Raw genomic sequence first — 16,916 nt, forward strand, 5'->3', positions numbered from 1 at the left:
CCAGAGATGCCACATAACTTTGCACTAGATCATACTGCTTGTATATAGTGGAATCAAGATTCAAACTTAGTCTCAAAAACAAATACAAATCTTTAATTAAAAAAAGAAATATTGTCCTGGCTGGTGTGTCTCAGTGGGTTGGGCATCATCCTGCAGACTGAGGTGTCCCTGATTTGATTTCCAGGTGGGGCACATGCCTGGGTTGCAGGCCAGGTCCCTGGTAGGGGGCGTGTGAGAGGCAACCACACTTTGATGTTTCTCTCCCTCTCTTTCTCTCTCCCTCCCCCTCTCTCTATAAGTAAAGATAAACAAATAGATAAAGAAACAAACAAATAAAATCTTTCACAAAATAGACATCAACATTAACTATAATTCCGTGGGTCCATTACTGCTAGTCATGTTGTACCTAAAAAGAAGACTTTACCTCTGGTTCTTACTAGAACATAGTCCCGCTGTCTCCATCTTCAAAGATGCATGTTTGCAAAAAAAAGCCCCCAAAGCCCCCACAAACAAACAAACAAACAAACAAACCCTAGCAGGCTAAGACACACAGTATCTTTTATGTTCAATGCTTTACATGTGTCATTCATGAGAGCGGTGTGTACAAGTACTAGGGGAACTCTGCCATTATGAACTTGAACAAGCTTCACTACTACTTTGGGTTCCAATTTACCCATTCTTAAAGATGATGACGGCGCTGACCCAATAGCTTAGTTGGTAAGAGTGTTGGCCCATGCCAAGGTTGTAGGTGGGATCCCTGGTCAGGCCACATGCAAGTTGTAACCAATGAATGCATACATGGGTGGAAGAAAGAATTGATGTTTCTCCTTCTCTCTCTTTAAAAAACAATCAATAAAAAATTAAAAGATTATGATGAATGGTAATCTGAAAATAGGGAAAGAGCATGGACTCTGAAGTTGAATCCTGGCTTCATTCTTTTAACTCCCGGTATGTGGCCTTTGAGGCATAATCAACTTTTCTGGGACACAATCTTATCAGTATAATGGAGATAATGCCCACCTCATACTGTTATTAGAACCCAGTAAAATAAGTAACGGAAGTTAAGTGTCCATCTCAGAGTTGGGCACTTTGAAGATATTCAGCTCTTAAAGGTTCCAGTCTACAGCTTTGATGTTAGTTGGGGTTCCATTCTGTGAGTGGAGAGCCCTCCAGTGTTCACTGGGTGAATTACACATAGTGGAGCTATGACTACTTTCCCTTCCGTTGTGTCTTTGGGTTAGAAGCGGAGTCAAAGGTTGCAGAATCAGAACAGAAGGGTGGGTACCTCTCCCGGGAGCGCTTTGGGCATAGTACGTGGTGTTCAGGGATTTACGATTATTTGGGTTTATCTGAAGCTCTGAGGGGAACTGAACATATATTCAGAAAAAAAGGCAGACTTACAGCCATATGGGATTGAAATTAAAAAGTTGATCATGGAAAAATGGGAAGGAAGGAGGCATTGCTACTTTCGGGTATCTATTGAAATTCATCCTAGAAGTTGCAACGTTTTTGTTTTGGCGCGGGGTTGAGGGGAGAACTATGAATGATAAGACCAAAGAAAAACAAAGTGAACATACAATTTGGGGTAAAAAAAGAAAAGGCTCAGTGGAGGACTGAAGAGGAGGAAAATATGAGGAAAAAAGAAGCTACTATATGAAGGTAGTCCAATACACACCAGATTCCAAAGGGTAAGAAAATGAGGACGCCAGAGTCCTAACTGGAGTGTTGAGAAAACGGGTGCAACTGCCCAGGAGACACCATCGTTCCTGGAAGCTTTTGGAATCCGTTGTATGGCCTCATTTTGAGTTGTCACAATAACTGGGGATTGTTATCGTGGGTTGCTAGAATGTCCTCCTAAACCTGGGATAGTCCTGCACAATGAATAGTCCCACCTTCATTGTGAAATACTCTGCTACACCTGTAACCACCAATAAAAAAAGGACTAATAATTCATCACCCCCCCAAAAAGTGTTTTTTTGTAAAAACGTTTTTCCAAAAAATGGATGTAAGCCACAAGCCATTACAGTCGTTAATTGCAATTTCTAGGAAGACCATCATATTCCGAGGTGATTGCACCGGGAGAGTACTTTTTGCAGGAAGTCTACCCACGGAAAACGCCTCCTCCGCCAGAGTCAAATGTTTTGCGAACTACATTGCCCAGCAGACCTACCGGCCTGGGGTTGGCGCTTGCACCATGAATTCTGGGATTGGTAGTTCTCAGGTTCTCCTTGTTGGCCAGGGCAGCCCGGCATCAGGAACTCGCTTTCCCAGCTCGCCGCGCGCTCCTGGGGGTTGCATCTCGGCGACCAGGAAAAGGGAAAGATGGCGACTGCTCGGCGACGTTGAGGCCGCGTTGGGCGGTTCAAACTCAGAGTGGTGAGTGATGGGCGACGGAGGCGGTTCCCACAAGTTTGTTCAGAGGGGGAGAGTGTAGGCAGGCGGTGGCCCCTGCCTCCGGGACCAGGCGGGGAAGAATGCCTCCGGGAAGGGGCACGAGCCCGGAAAGCTGTAGCCGTCAGGAGCCAAGGGGAGTGGGCCCCAGCGGGTGGTGTTGGCTCCTGGGAGCACAGGCCAGGTCTCTGGAAGATGTTACAGAGCAGACCTTTCCCTCTGGCACAGCACCTGTGATATCCCCAGTGTGACCTTATTCTTTCTTGTTTTCAGTAGCCCTTGCTCCAGCCAAACTAGAACTCAGGCTTGTCTTCCAGAACCAGTCCTGCTTTCCCGCCTCTGCCCCTCCTCCTCTATTATTTTGCTGGGAATGACTTATTTTCCGCACTCTCAGCTACACATCTTTAAATTCTACTATACTTAAGCGCGCAAGAGCCACTTCCTCTGCAGATCTCACAAATGAAAGGGAACTTCTTTGAACTGATGTAAGAAATACTTCATCTGAGTCTTCATCTTGGTATGCGTGTCATACCCTCTCCTGTTCTGTAAACGTCCTGTGGACAGAGTCTTCCTGACTTCCTTCTGTAACTCACGCAGTACCTAGCACGGTTCCTTGCAAATAGTGGATGTTTGACACAAACTTCAAAACATGAATGTGCCCCTGCCCAACAAGAACTGAGGAGCTCGAAGATCTGGAGTCTTTCAAGGAAGGCTACTGGGAAGCAATGTCTGGGGTGTGCCTGTGATGAGTAGAACTTAAAATAAAAGTTACCTCTGTTTACTATATTCTCATTTCTCATTCTCTTCTCAACTCACTCCACTCAGACTTTAAACAGCTCTTATCAAGGTTACCAACCATCTCCATTGTCCCAAAAGCAAGGATCACTACACCTCTGGCTCCTAGTCTTACTCCATGGACACAGTGAACCACTCCCTCCCTGAAATGCGTTTTGGCTTCTGTGATTTCCAGATCATGGAAATCACATTTTTCCTCCTTTCTTTTACTTTACTTTTTTTCCTTTTTCTTCTTCTTTCTCACTTGGCTTTAGCTTCTTTCCATCTTTCCCTGTGGCTCCTCCTGTGCTTGACCTCTAAATGTCACAACGTTCCAGAGCTCAGTCGTGCATGCTGTTCATTCTTTTCTTGATTGTTTTTCTTTTTTAACCATACTGCCTACCTAAGTAATATAATTTCGTGTCCTATGGCTTTAAAAGCTTTCTCTGTATTGATGACTCAAATTTTTGTCTCTAGGGTCTCTCTTCTGAATTCCAGAATTGCATTTTCAACTGTCTTCCTGCAGTCTCCACTAGGTTTTCTTATTGACATGGCCAAAATGAAACTTGATTTCCTCCCAAATCTCTTTTCCCCCAGTCTTCTTCAGTCACTAATGGCACCATGAACCACTAGGTTGCTCAAACCATAAATTTAGGAGCTGTCTTTGTGTCCCCTCTCCTTTTTTCCTTTTATAGTAAGTTTTGTCAGCCCTGCTTCCAAAGTGTACCCTGAAGCTGTCTACTTCTTTCCATCTCCATTGCTACTTTCTCAGAACAGGCCACTGTCACCTCTTGCCCAGACTACTATAATAGCATTCTCAGTGGCTCTGTTTCCATTCTTGACCTCCTTACTATGGAGTTTCTTGCAAGTCACCAAAGTGATTCTTTAAAAATGTAAAAGTAGATCACATCACTTCCTGTTTAACATTCTAATGTTCCCATGGTGGTTAGATTAAAATCCAAATTCCTTTACCCTGGCCTAAAACATATTTTCACGATTAACTCCTACCTACCTCTTTGAAATCTTGAATCAGTCTTCTCCCCTGGTCACTGCCCCTCAGCCACACAAGCCTGTTTTTAATTGGCAAACACAGTAAGCTAGTTCCTGCCCAGTGCCTTAGTACTTGCTTCTACCTAGTAAGTTCTTTTCCCTGATTTTTGCAGGCTCTCTTTCCCATTCTTCAAATCGCAGCTTATATGTTGTCTAAAAATTTCTTTCCTGAGCTTTCTTGTCTCTTGTTCATACTCCTCTCCATTATATTACTCTTTCTTTTTTATTTTTAAAAAGTTTTTTAAAAATTTTATTTTTAAAGAGAGGGGAAGGGAGAGAGAAAGAAGGGGAAACATCGATGTGCAAGAGAAATCTATTGGTCACCTCTTGCACACCCCCAGCTGGGGACCTGACCTGCACTCAGGCATTGGCCCTGACTGGGAATTAAACCAGAAACCTTTCTGTTTGCAGGCTGGTGCTCAGTCCACTGAGCCACACAGCTAGGGCTCACTCTGTTTTATTCATTAGTTCTAATTACTATTTGAAATTCTCGTCTTACTGCTTAGCTGTTGTCTGCTTCATTGGAATGTAAATGTTGGAGACCTGAGACTTTGTTTTGTTTACAGGTACATCTCCAGTACACAGAACAGTTTCTGGCACCTACCAGGTGCTCAATGAATATTTATTGAAAGAATTCATGATGTCTGGGATGCTTTACAGAGAAAATAGCCTTCCTTCTAGAGTGTTTTCTTTTTTTATATAAGTTTTTAATTTTTATTTTATTTATTTATTTCTAGAGAGAGGGGAAGGGAGGGAGGAAGAGAGAGAGAGAAACATCAATGTGTGAGAGATACCATACACTGATTGGTTTCCTCTCACACGCCCCGCAGCTGGGGACCTGGCCCGCAACCCAGGCATGTGCCCTGACTGGGAATTGAACCACAGACTTTCCGGTTCAAAGACTGGCACCAAATCCACTGAGCCACACCAGCCAGAGCTAGTGTGTTTTCTTAGGGCTGCACACGGAGGAGATATCAGTATAATCTCCATGTGGCAATGCATGATATACTGATACAGAACATTATTCAGTCATTTCTCAGGCAATTGTGAGATAAAATGTGTTGTTTCTCTACCTTTTGAAAGTGCTACTTGTTTCTTTTGATTACAAGTTCTCCTTTCTTAAAGATATATGGCAGGAAATGACATGGGAAAGGGGGATTGCAAAGTAAAGCTTAATGTACTGATATTCTAGCTGAACCACTTGGGGATAAAATAAGTTCTGAAAAATGTATGCCAGGTGATAGGGATGGTGATGACGATGATGATGATGCCAGAGAGGCAGACTCAGACTTGCTGCTGTTTCAGCAAATGAAGCTGAGTAGATTCTGTGGTCTGAAAGATAGCTGACAGTGTGTTCAGTGTTTCCCAGGCAAGAGGGAGCAGGACAAGTTTCTGCTCACACCTTTCATGGAACTGAGTGATGATCAAGACGGTGAAAATCTGAGTGGGGAGTGTTGGTCCGAATGTGTGCACACTGCAGTTGTTGGAATCTACCTTTCTTTTTCTGAAATGATTATAGATTCATAGGGAGTTGCAAAAAAAGAAAAATGTTCACGGAGGTCCTGTGTACCCTTCACCAGTTTTTTCCCGTTGCATGACCAGTGGTGCCTTTCTGCTTGTCCCTTTTAGTTTTTCTTGGAGTGCAGATTATAATACCAAGTCTCAAAGTACTCCCCGCCCCCACCCTTGAGCTTTCTTTATGAGTTTCAGAGACTTTATCTCGCCTCAGTGTGTGCGTGCACCGACTGACCCGGGGGCCGGCAGACCTGGCAGACTCCTCAGATGCGCGGTGCAGGCTGTTTCTAGAGATGGGTAGCGCGCTATTCACTCAGTAACATATCTTTTCATACTTTTGCAGGCTAATTAGAAAAATAAGGAATATTCATTGTATACATTGTAGAACTGAGAATATATAAAAAGTAATCACAGAAGGGCAGTGTTGTATAATGAGTAAGAGTGGGCCTCTGGAGCCAGGCCGCCTGGAGCTCTGCCACTTACCACCGCCATGTCCTTAGGAAGTTACTTTATATACCTGCGCTTCAGTTTCCACATCTATAAAGGAGCCATAGCAAAGTATCTACCTCATAGGGTCGTTTTGAGATTAAGTCCATTATATATGAACAGTTTAGAGTAGCATCTAGTACATAATAATTACTCCTCTTACCCATGGCAGATGGCAGGAGAGCTAGCTGATAAGAAGGACCGTGATGCGTCACCTTCCAAGGAGGAAAGGAAGCGGTCCCGGACACCTGAGAGAGAGCGGGACAGAGACCGGGACCGGAAACCTTCCCCATCCAAAGACAGGAAGCGGCATCGCTCAAGGGATCGGCGTCGAGGCGGCAGCCGATCTCGCTCCCGCTCCCGGTCCAAGTCCACGGAAAGGTGAAGTGACTGCGTGTCTGTTATGCAGGAAGGGGGTGCGTTTCAGACTTCCTCATTCTTGGTTCCTCTCATACCTTCAGGACTAAGACATCGGTGTTCCCCACATATCTCTACACCTAGTGATTTTTAGCTTAAACAGTTAAGAGTGAATTTACAAGATGAAGGTCCAGCAATGGTCGATTATTGCCGTTAATACTTAGCAGTACAACTCTGAGCTGTAAGATCTTAGGATCCCCTCATACTTCCCCCAAGAAACATATTCCACAACTTTAAAATTCATTTTGGGGAGAAAAGGTCAGACCCTGGCTGGGTGGCTCAGTTGGTTAGAGCATCATCCTGATAAGCAGTTCGCTCTCTGGTCAGGGCACATACACACATCAGCCAGTGAGTACATAAGTAAGTGGGACAACAAATTGATGTCTCTTTCTCTATAAAAACCAATAAGTTAAAAAAAAAAGATCATGAGAACCTCCTTAGGGCTGCAGTGAAGTGGGTTACTGTGGAATATCAAGAGATTTCTTAAATCCATTGCCTTCAGAGAACGACGGCACAGAGAACGAGATAAGGAGCGGGATCGGAATAAGAAGGACCGAGATCGGGACAAGGACGGGCACAGGCGGGACAAGGACCGGAAACGATCTAGGTACCTGAGGAAGTGAGGGGGGCTTTGGGGAAGTGCTCCTGTCTCCTCCTCTCTGCACCTGAGCTGGTTCAGCTTTGTAGAAAAGTAGAATTGTCTGGGTGGACCCAAGTGGTAGTTAGCTGTCTTTTTTAGGGGGCATGTGCCTTTAAAAAGTATATTCAGTTAGTGAGGTCATAACCCCTGAGGGCTGGCTTGTTCTTAGAATTTAGAAGTTAATGTGGAAAGGTTGCTAGCCTACACGCCAATCCTTTAGGTCCACTGAACCGTTTAGTTTTCTACCCAGAATACGAAGTGTTTATTTGTTGGGAGAGCTTAATGGCTCAGTATTGGAATGTTTTTCTTCTGGAAATTTTCTATTCAACTTTTTATTTGGCCCTGAGTGTATAGTTGAAATTCAGGACAAAGGGCACAATTCGTATAACAAACACAGGTGGAGTTGTTCAGATCCCTTGGAGGTTAGGCTTACAGCAGGTGTGAAGAGAGGATTGACGGGACTCGCAGGGTGGAGAACGAGGAGGGGACAGACAGCAGTATCTGGGGAGTGGGTGTGTGGGTGGCCGTGCAGGCTAAATTCATCGTGTGTTACAGAGCAGGATTTTTTTACTTCGATGTGCAATTGCTGTCTGGAGAAAATACTTCTGATGTCAATAGTGAAGACTCACTTGCTACGAGAAATTAGTTTTAGAAAAGGAGATTGCGTAGATTGGGACCAAGACAGGGCTGTCGTGAGGTTTCCGAGCAGGCAGAGCGACCCTGCCTGCAAAGGGAGCTCTGGCCCTGACGGGTAACTGTGGGCCAGTCTTGCTGAGTCATGGGGAATCGTCCCTCCTCTTTTTGGGGTCAGCCTGTACCTCATTTAGCGGTTGGGGTAAGACAGTAGCAATATGGACCCTTTCTGTTCCTTTGTCTTAAAGTTTATCTCCTGGACGAGGGAAAGATTTTAAATCCCGAAAAGACAGAGACTCTAAGAAGGATGAAGAGGATGAACATGGTGATAAAAAGCCTAAGGTAAGCAAGAGGAATTGTTTTCTCATCTTACTCTTGAATTCAAGCCCCAGTTTGTGATCTTCAAAGGGTGAGAGCCTTCATGGAATGAAGTCCTGTGTTTGATCTGCAGGCCCAGCCGTTATCCCTGGAGGAACTTCTGGCCAAGAAAAAGGCTGAGGAAGAAGCTGAGGCAAAAGTAAGCATTTGAGGTTCTGTACTAGCCGGCTTGGGCCGCCCTAAGAAAACAGCAGCCTGGGTGACTTAAACAACAGAGATGTAGTTTCTCACCATTCTGGAGGCCTGTTGTCTGAGATCAAGGTGACAGTAGGGTCGTCTCTCCTGAAGCCTCTCTCCTTGGTTTGTAGATGGACGTCTTCTCCATCTTCACATGGTCTTCTCCCTGTGCGTGCGCATCCCCAGTGTGTATCTGTGTCCAAGTTTTTTCTTACAAGGACACCAGTCAGGTTGGATTAGGGCCTGTTCTGAGAATCTCGTTTTACCTTAAATACCTCTTTAAAGGCCCTGTCTCCAAATTCAGTCACATTTTGAGGTACTGGGGGTTAGGGCTTTCATATATGCATTTTTAAGGGGACACAGTTCAGCGCATAACGGGATCCTAGGCCTGTTTGTGTTTTTCTTAGCAGGTTTAATCCCTGAGCAAGTATTTTTGGGCTCCCTGCTGTCTCGCATCAGTGATGTGATTATACCCTGCTTCCAGATCCTCTGTTTACAGTGTCCATCTATTTTGTAGCCCAAGTTCCTCTCTAAAGCAGAGCGAGAGGCTGAGGCCCTGAAGCGACGGCAGCAGGAGGTGGAAGAGCGGCAGAGGATGCTTGAAGAAGAGAGGAAGAAGAGGAAACAGTTTCAGGACTTGGGCAGGAAAATGTTGGGTTCGTTTTCCTACCTGCTATAGCCCTTAGGTGGGATGTGAAAGGGTGGGATGGCATTACAGTGTCACTCAGGAGAGCTAGAAACTGGTTTGTTCTGGAGTTTGGAAAAGGAAAGGATGGGGGAAGTTTATGAGAAAAGCATCTTTCCATTACAATTCCATTTCCCTTGTATCATAAATCTCCCTTTTTTTCTCATTTGGTGCTTATTGTCTGGATCACTCCATGCTCTCTTTTTTCTTCTGCTGAGCTCTTCTGCAGCTTTGTTTTCTTTGGTCTGCAGAAGACCCTCAGGAACGGGAACGTCGGGAACGCAGGGAGAGGATGGAGCGGGAGACCAATGGAAATGAGGATGAGGAAGGGCGGCAGAAGATCCGAGAGGAGAAGGACAAGAGCAAGGAACTGCATGCCATTAAGGTGCAGGCCTTGGCTCTGTCTTCACTTGCCCCACATGCAAAGATGAGGTTCATTACGCTGCCATTCTCATCTCTGCATGCGAGCTTTGGGCCTTGAGCTTGACGTGCCCTGTGTTCTGTCTGTGGACAGGAGCGTTACCTGGGTGGCATTAAGAAGCGTCGCCGAACGAGGCACCTTAATGACCGCAAGTTTGTCTTTGAATGGGATGCCTCTGAGGACACATCCATTGACTACAACCCACTGTGAGTGGCTTCAGGCCTAAACTAGATCTTTTTTTAATTACAGTTGACATTCAATATTATATAATTATCAGGTGTACAGCAAAGTGTTAGCCATTTATATAACTTACGAAGTGATCCCCCAATAAGTCTAGTACCCCGCTGACATCAAACATAGTCGTTACAATAATACTGACTGTGTTCCCGTGCTGTACTGTACGTCCCGTGACTCTCTGGTGACCACCGGTCTGTACTTCTCAGTCCCTTCACCTCCCATACCGTCCCTCCCAACCCCTTCCATCCGGCAGTCATCACCTTGTTCTCTGTGTCTGTGAGTCTGTGGCTGTTTTGTTTTGTTCATTTATTTTGTTTTTTAGATTCCACACGTAAATGAAATCATATGGTATTTGTCTTTCTCTGTCTGACTTACTTTGCTTAGCCTAACACCTCGGTCCATCCATGTTTTGCAAATGGTATGATTTCATTCTTTTTTACGGCTGAGTAATATCCCATTGCATAAATGTCCCCCGTCTTCTTTACACAGTCATCTGTTGGTGGATACTTAGGTTGCTTGCATATGTTGGCTGTTGTAAATAATGCTACAGTGAAGATAGGGTTGTGTGTATCTCTTCCAGTTAGTGTTTTGTATGTCTTTGGATGCATACTCAGAGGTGGGATTGCTGGGTCATATGGTAGTTTTATTTTTAATTTTTTGAGGAACCTTCAAACTGTTTTCCATAGTGGCTACATCAATTTGCAATACCACCAACAGTGCGTGAGGGTTTCCTTTTGTCTACATCTTCCCCGATACTTGTTTATTTTTTGATCATAGCCATCCTGACAGGTGTGAGGTGATAGCTCATTGTGGTTTTGATTTGCATCTCTCTGATGACTAGTGATGTTGAGCATCTTTCTGTATGTCTGTTGGCTGTCTCTATGTCCTCTTTGGAGAAGTCTAGTCAGGTCCTCTGCCCTTTTTTTTACTCACATTGATGGGGTTTTTTGGGTGTTAAGTTATATGAGTTTATTAATATATTTTGGATATTAACCCCTTATTGGATATCTTGTTGGTGAATATCTTCTTCCATTCAGTAGGTTGTCTAAACTAGGTCTTTTAAACTAGGCAGTTCCTAGAGAGAACCAAAGACTACCGAAATAGAAGTAAGATAAGCTGGGATGGGGAAATTGATAAACTGGTAGTCAGCCAGTCCTCTGGGTGGGGGAAACTGATACACATTGGTAGTCTACCCTTCCCTCCTGCTGTAATAGCTCCTTTTTTAAAAAAAGTTTATTTATTTTTAGAGAGAAGGGGAGGGAGGGAGAAACAGGGAAGGAAACATTGATCGGTTGCCTCTCACATGCCTCCAGTGGGGGACCTGGCCTGCAATCCAGGCATGTGCCCTGACCGGGAATTGAACTGGTGGCCTTCAGGTTTGTAGGCTGGCACTGAATCCACTGAGCCACACGAGCCAGGGCTACAGCTCCATTTTTTTTTCCTTCCTTTGTCTCAATTTCAGGTACAAAGAGCGGCACCAGGTACAGTTGCTGGGGCGAGGCTTCATTGCAGGCATTGACTTAAAGCAGCAGAAACGAGAGCAGTCACGTTTCTACGGAGATCTAATGGAGAAGAGGCGGACACTGGAAGAAAAGGAACAGGAGGAGTGAGTGGTCAGGGTCAGGTGGTCGGGCAGAGCCCAGAGTGTGTGGAAAGGAACTGGGGAATTCCTTATTTCTGCGATCCTGCTCCAGGGCAAGACTCCGCAAACTTCGTAAGAAGGAAGCCAAGCAGCGCTGGGATGATCGTCACTGGTCCCAGAAGAAGCTAGATGAGATGACAGATAGGGACTGGCGGATATTCCGGGAGGACTACAGCATCACCACCAAAGGCGGCAAGATCCCTAATCCCATCCGATCCTGGAAAGACTCTTCTCTGCCCCCACATATCTTGGAGGTCATCGATAAATGTGGCTACAAGGTAAGGGGGTTCAGGTTGGTTCACAAGACCAGACTTGGTTCCTTGACTGTTGGTACCTTCTCTGCCAGGGGCACCAAGGTGACATTGTCTATTTCTTTGTGGTGGCAGTATTGGCCTTTAGTGATTGTGTTTCTTCTTATTCCTGTGAACAGTGATTGGGGTCTTCCCATTGTGCTAGCACGTGTACCCACTCCGTCAGTGGTGGCCCGGGTGGTCTATAATTCTGCCTTTACCCATTGCTCTCTCTGGGCCACTGCAGGAGCCAACACCTATCCAGCGTCAGGCAATTCCCATTGGGCTGCAGAATCGTGACATCATTGGCGTGGCTGAGACTGGCAGTGGCAAGACAGCAGCCTTCCTCATCCCGTTGCTCGTCTGGATCACCACTCTTCCCAAAATTGACAGGTGGGGTCACCTGATACAGGTTGGAGTGGGTTTGACTAGGTAGGAGTATTGAAAGTGGCAAATGAGTGTTTGGTTTTCTTTTGAAGTCTGTAATCAGGAGCCCTTCTGTAGTCGGGGTCAGATATTAGAGAATAACTGGATCATAATATCAAAGAAGTGTATGATTTTGTTGCTTGCAGGGACCACTCCCTGGGGAACTTGGCTCTCCTGGAGTCTCTGATTTTTAAGGGAGATCGTTGCACCCTCTTCCCACCACCCTCTGCATTCCCATGGCCGTCCTTAAGTGTGACTTGGTCTTACTCCTGTTTGCGGTCGGATGGGAAGCAAAGCTCATGAAACTGTGGGATGCCCCATTTACCACAGGATCGAAGAGTCAGACCAGGGCCCGTATGCCATCATCCTGGCCCCCACCCGTGAGCTGGCTCAGCAGATTGAGGAAGAGACCATCAAGTTTGGGAAGCCACTAGGCATCCGCACTGTGGCTGTCATTGGCGGCATCTCCAGAGAGGACCAGGGTTTCAGGCTGCGCATGGGTTGTGAGGTTTGTTCACCTGGCCGGCAGCCAGCCCGCCGTTCGGGCTGTTCTGTTTTGGGGCTCTGTTTCTAGTTTCTGCCTCAGACATTCAGTCAGCTGAAGAAAAGGGCTGGTTTATGCAGATGAGCTATTGTTTTTGAGAACTTTTACACCAGGGATTGTACCGTGCACATCATTAGTCCTCACAGTTATATGAGAGTGGACAGGGGACTCTCCACTTTACAGGTGGAGCTGAGGACCAGGTTAATGACTTGTCCAGGGTCAGACACAGCTGGCAGTGGGCAGGACTGAGATCATATTCACACCCTGTGCTCTCCATCGCTCTGCCAGTCCGAATCGTTGACTTTGTGTGTCACTGCCTTTCCAGGGTGGGGGAGGAGAGCTTTGTATAAGAAGTCTGATACAGGGGTTGGGTTTTCTGCAGCCTTCTTAGTGTAATCATTTTACACAGCTCCCTCCACAATATTCCTTCGTCTGTCTTCTAAGAAAGTTCCTTTTGATTTGCCTCCTCCTTTAAGTCCTGTATCATATTCAGAGACCCCGTTTATTCCTGAAAAAAAAATCCAAGATAGCAACAAATGATTTTGTGTCAGTTCTCGAGACCCTTCACTGCCAAACGTAACTAGACGCTGGGATCCGAGCTCCTTAGCATCAGGGTTCTGTTGTCCAAGTGGGTGGATCGTCCACAGAAGAGAGAAGAAGGGGGTACCCGCTGGGGCTACATATGATTCCACTCTACCCCCAGATTGTGATCGCTACCCCAGGACGTCTGATTGATGTGCTGGAGAACCGCTACCTGGTGCTGAGCCGCTGTACCTACGTGGTTCTGGACGAGGCAGATAGAATGATTGACATGGGCTTTGAGCCAGACGTCCAGAAGATCCTGGAGCACATGCCTGTCAGTAACCAGAAGCCGGACACGGATGAGGCTGAGGACCCCGAGAAGATGTTGGCCAACTTTGAGTCAGGAAAACATAAGTACCGCCAAGTAAGGCTGCTTCCCTGGGCCGGGAAGAGTCGGGCAGGCTGGTAAACCTGCTTTAGGGTCCCCCTTGCAGTAGGTGGTCCCAAAGTACGTGTTTGCAGAATAGTGGGGCCTGCCTAGGTGCAATCTTCTGACATTCCTAACAGTGTAACCATTTAGCTTAGCCCTGGAAAAGTGGTCCCAGACAGTCACGGTACTGCCTATCACAGATGCTAATGAGTGCTCAGCCCTTCCTGTTGTCACGAGATGTCAGGTACAGGTACTGAGGAAAGTGGGACAGCAAAGGACACATTCCCAGGTGGTGGCTGTGAGAGTTCACACTGTGGCTCACTGTAGATTCTCAGTTTGGGCTGTGCTGCCTACGGTGGTGGGGGGACGTGTGAGTGTGTCTTCCTGGGCCCGAGGCTGAGCCTCCTGTTTTCACAGACGGTCATGTTCACGGCCACCATGCCCCCCGCCGTGGAGCGCCTGGCCCGGAGCTACCTGCGGCGGCCTGCTGTGGTGTACATTGGCTCTGCGGGCAAGCCCCATGAGCGCGTGGAGCAGAAGGTCTTCCTCATGTCGGAGTCAGAGAAGAGGTACGGGGGCAGCTGAGCTGGGGAGGCGGCGGAGAGGGGGCTTTTTCAGGGTGAGTGGCTGCTGGAGGGCGATTGTTCTGCCTTGTTGAAGAGCTGCTGTTTCCTTTCTCTCCTCTCCCCAGGAAAAAGCTGCTGGCGATCTTGGAGCAAGGCTTTGATCCACCCATCATCATTTTTGTCAACCAGAAGAAGGGTTGTGATGTTTTGGCCAAATCCCTGGAGAAGATGGGGGTGCGTCTGGCAGGGAAGGGCAGAGTCTGTTCTCTTTGGCACTGCTTTCTGAAATTAGAGGGGGCCCTTAGGTCCCTGCTTTAAATTTTCACCCGTTTTTGAACTCCAGTGTTGAACAAGTCAGGGCTAGAGGGAAAGGAGAGATTTGGTGGAGATAAGGAGGACTGGGTTGGTCCCTATGACTATCTGTCCCAGCAGTGGCAGCTGGAGTTCTGCCCTTGGGTCTTCCTCCGAGTGGCCTGGGGCCAGGGAGAGGTTTGAGACGCGCATCCTGGCAGGATCTGAGGATGAGGAATAGAACGGGTTGGAGTTTGTTGTGTTTGTGTATGTTTGGGAGAGGATGTTGTGGTCTGGAGGGAGGTGTGGATCAATATCCTTTACTCCTGACTGGTATTTGAGGGTCCTCTCTACCCAGTGCTTAAACTTCCTTGAACTTCCTGGTCCCTGCTTTCCACCCTCATCCTCTCTGATGACTTCTCATGTGTCTGGCTCCACATGTCACTCCTCATTTACCTTTGACCTTGCCCTGGCTCTCTCTGCCATGCCACATCTGGTCTCCCACCCTTTCTTCAGCTCACCTGTTCTCCCCATACCTTCATTGCACTCATTGTTTCTCCTGCCTCCTGCCCCTTCTTCCCTGTTGCTCTCTGAAACCTGCCCTCTCTGTCCCTGCTTCCTCTTAACTTCTGTGTCTTTCCGCAATCCCATTGCACTTTCTCTGTCTCACCATTCTCCCAACAGTACAACGCTTGTACGCTGCATGGTGGGAAAGGCCAGGAACAGCGAGAGTTCGCGCTGTCCAACCTCAAGGCTGGGGCCAAGGACATCTTGGTGGCTACAGATGTGGCGGGCCGTGGTATCGACATCCAAGATGTGTCTATGGTGGTCAACTATGATATGGCCAAAAACATTGAAGGTAAGTGGAAGGAAAGCTGCTGCAGTCTGGGTGAAGGGAGACTCCCTGTCTCTCTCCACGTGAAGTCAGGGTGCTGGGCCGAGGAGGCTGCCGCCGCCACGGCTCACAGCTCTGAGTCTAGGATCGCTTGTCCCAGTGAGAAGAGCTCCCACTCTGTCTCATAGGGTGTGTTGTCCTGAACCTGGGATAGCTCTCTAGTCTTCAGAGTGTGGGAAAGAATGGAAGTAGGCCCCTCTCGGTCTGTGTGGTAGGGGCACCCCGTTAGTAGTGGTCATGGGGAGAGCACTGTGGGCGCTGCAGGCTCAGGTAGCAGGGGTTCTACCTGCTGCTCATGGAGGGGTGAGGAAGAGGACACCTTCAAAGTAGAGGCTTCAGACACTGCTCACCAAGCCATCTGGCTGGGTGCCCTGAGTGACATCGCTCCCCTACCCTTTGCCCAGATTACATCCACCGCATTGGCCGCACGGGACGAGCTGGCAAGAGTGGTGTGGCTATCACCTTCCTCACCAAAGAGGATTCTGCTGTGTTCTATGAGCTGAAGCAAGCCATCCTGGAGAGCCCAGTGTCCTCCTGCCCCCCAGAGCTAGCCAACCATCCAGATGCCCAGCACAAGCCAGGCACTATCCTCACCAAGAAGCGCCGGGAAGAGACCATCTTTGCCTGACACAGGACTCATTCCACGGGTTTAAGGGCAGGCTCCGAAGCCTGTTCTTTAGGACCCTCACAGTCCTCTTTCCAGGTCCTCACTCTCATGGGGGCTTAGGAAACAGACTTCTTGACCTGGACCCTCCAGTTTGAAGGTGTGAGTGTGGGGCTGCGAGAGGAGGAAAGCCCTGCAGGAGGCAGGGAGAACAAATTACCACGGATTTTGGCCCATCTCTGCCCCTCTGGCAGGCACCGGGATTGCATTGGGTCATTGGCTCTTGCCAGTTACAGGGCAGCCAACTGGCATTGCCCCCTCGGCTGAAGAGAAGCCTGCCACCAGGCGGGCACCGCCGCAGCACAGGCTGGACTGCGTGAGCAGCAGCAGCGCTCTCACCCTGGGTGACCCAGGGGCTCTGGCACTGTGGGGGTCGTGGACCTTGGACCCTTACTGCCATTTTGATAGCATTTGCCTTTTGGGATTATAAGACAAATAGAGAGCCTTGTTTATAGAGCTGTGCACGGCCTCCGTGTCAAGGGGTGCTGTGCACTCCAAGCATCCCTCACCCAGGAGTATTTTTTAGATGTGGGACAGGGGTGAGCTGGCTGTGTCTGTCTTGAAGTCGCTGAGTGAAACTTGTTTTCTATTCTCTGAAAAGATGAGTTTGTATGTTCTGAGAATAAATACATGAATATTAAGGCTGTGTCTAGTTCTAGCTAAATTTATCTCTCGTGTGCTCCCTGGAACCACAGAAAACAGGTTTAGGAATGAAAAACAAAACAAAACAAAACAAACACCCATCCAGAGCAGAGCCTAGGGTCTCAGCTGATGGTCCTAGGAGGCCCTTGGCAGGAGGCAGAAAAACCATGGAGAATAGCACCCTAATGCTTTCTCCCTCC

The 16,916-nt window shown here is 47.5% G+C and overlaps 1 protein-coding gene across 1 annotated transcript; it reads left to right on the forward strand.

The window, feature by feature from the left end:
* Window positions 1–2,247: 2,247 nt before the first annotated feature.
* DDX23 (DEAD-box helicase 23) lies at window positions 2,248–16,715 on the forward strand. The gene is made up of 17 exons (XM_045829919.1): window positions 2,248–2,376; window positions 6,389–6,597; window positions 7,136–7,240; window positions 8,155–8,248; window positions 8,358–8,423; window positions 8,979–9,117; window positions 9,398–9,531; window positions 9,661–9,773; window positions 11,267–11,410; window positions 11,499–11,724; window positions 11,984–12,129; window positions 12,493–12,670; window positions 13,410–13,652; window positions 14,076–14,227; window positions 14,350–14,458; window positions 15,200–15,374; window positions 15,815–16,715. The coding sequence occupies exons 2-17, from the start codon at window positions 6,389–6,391 to the stop codon at window positions 16,036–16,038; spliced, it is 2,457 nt and encodes an 818-aa protein (XP_045685875.1). The 5' UTR covers window positions 2,248–2,376; the 3' UTR covers window positions 16,039–16,715.
* The last annotated feature ends 201 nt before the right edge of the window (window positions 16,716–16,916 follow it).

Source organism: Phyllostomus hastatus, unplaced genomic scaffold (assembly GCF_019186645.2).
Source record: "Phyllostomus hastatus isolate PE091 unplaced genomic scaffold, TTU_PhHast_1.1 phas_scaffold_93, whole genome shotgun sequence".
Taxonomy (NCBI): domain Eukaryota; kingdom Metazoa; phylum Chordata; class Mammalia; order Chiroptera; family Phyllostomidae; genus Phyllostomus; species Phyllostomus hastatus.

Excerpts from the sequence above, each read along its gene's own strand:
- DDX23 (XM_045829919.1), top strand. The coding sequence starts at position 6,389 with ATGGCAGGAGAGCTAGCTGATAAGAAGGACCGTGATGCGTCACCTTCC. Across the intron at positions 11,725-11,983 it reads TCGATAAATGTGGCTACAAG|GAGCCAACACCTATCCAGCG; the intron begins GTAAGGGGGTTC and ends GGGCCACTGCAG. Across the intron at positions 12,671-13,409 it reads GGCTGCGCATGGGTTGTGAG|ATTGTGATCGCTACCCCAGG; the intron begins GTTTGTTCACCT and ends CTCTACCCCCAG.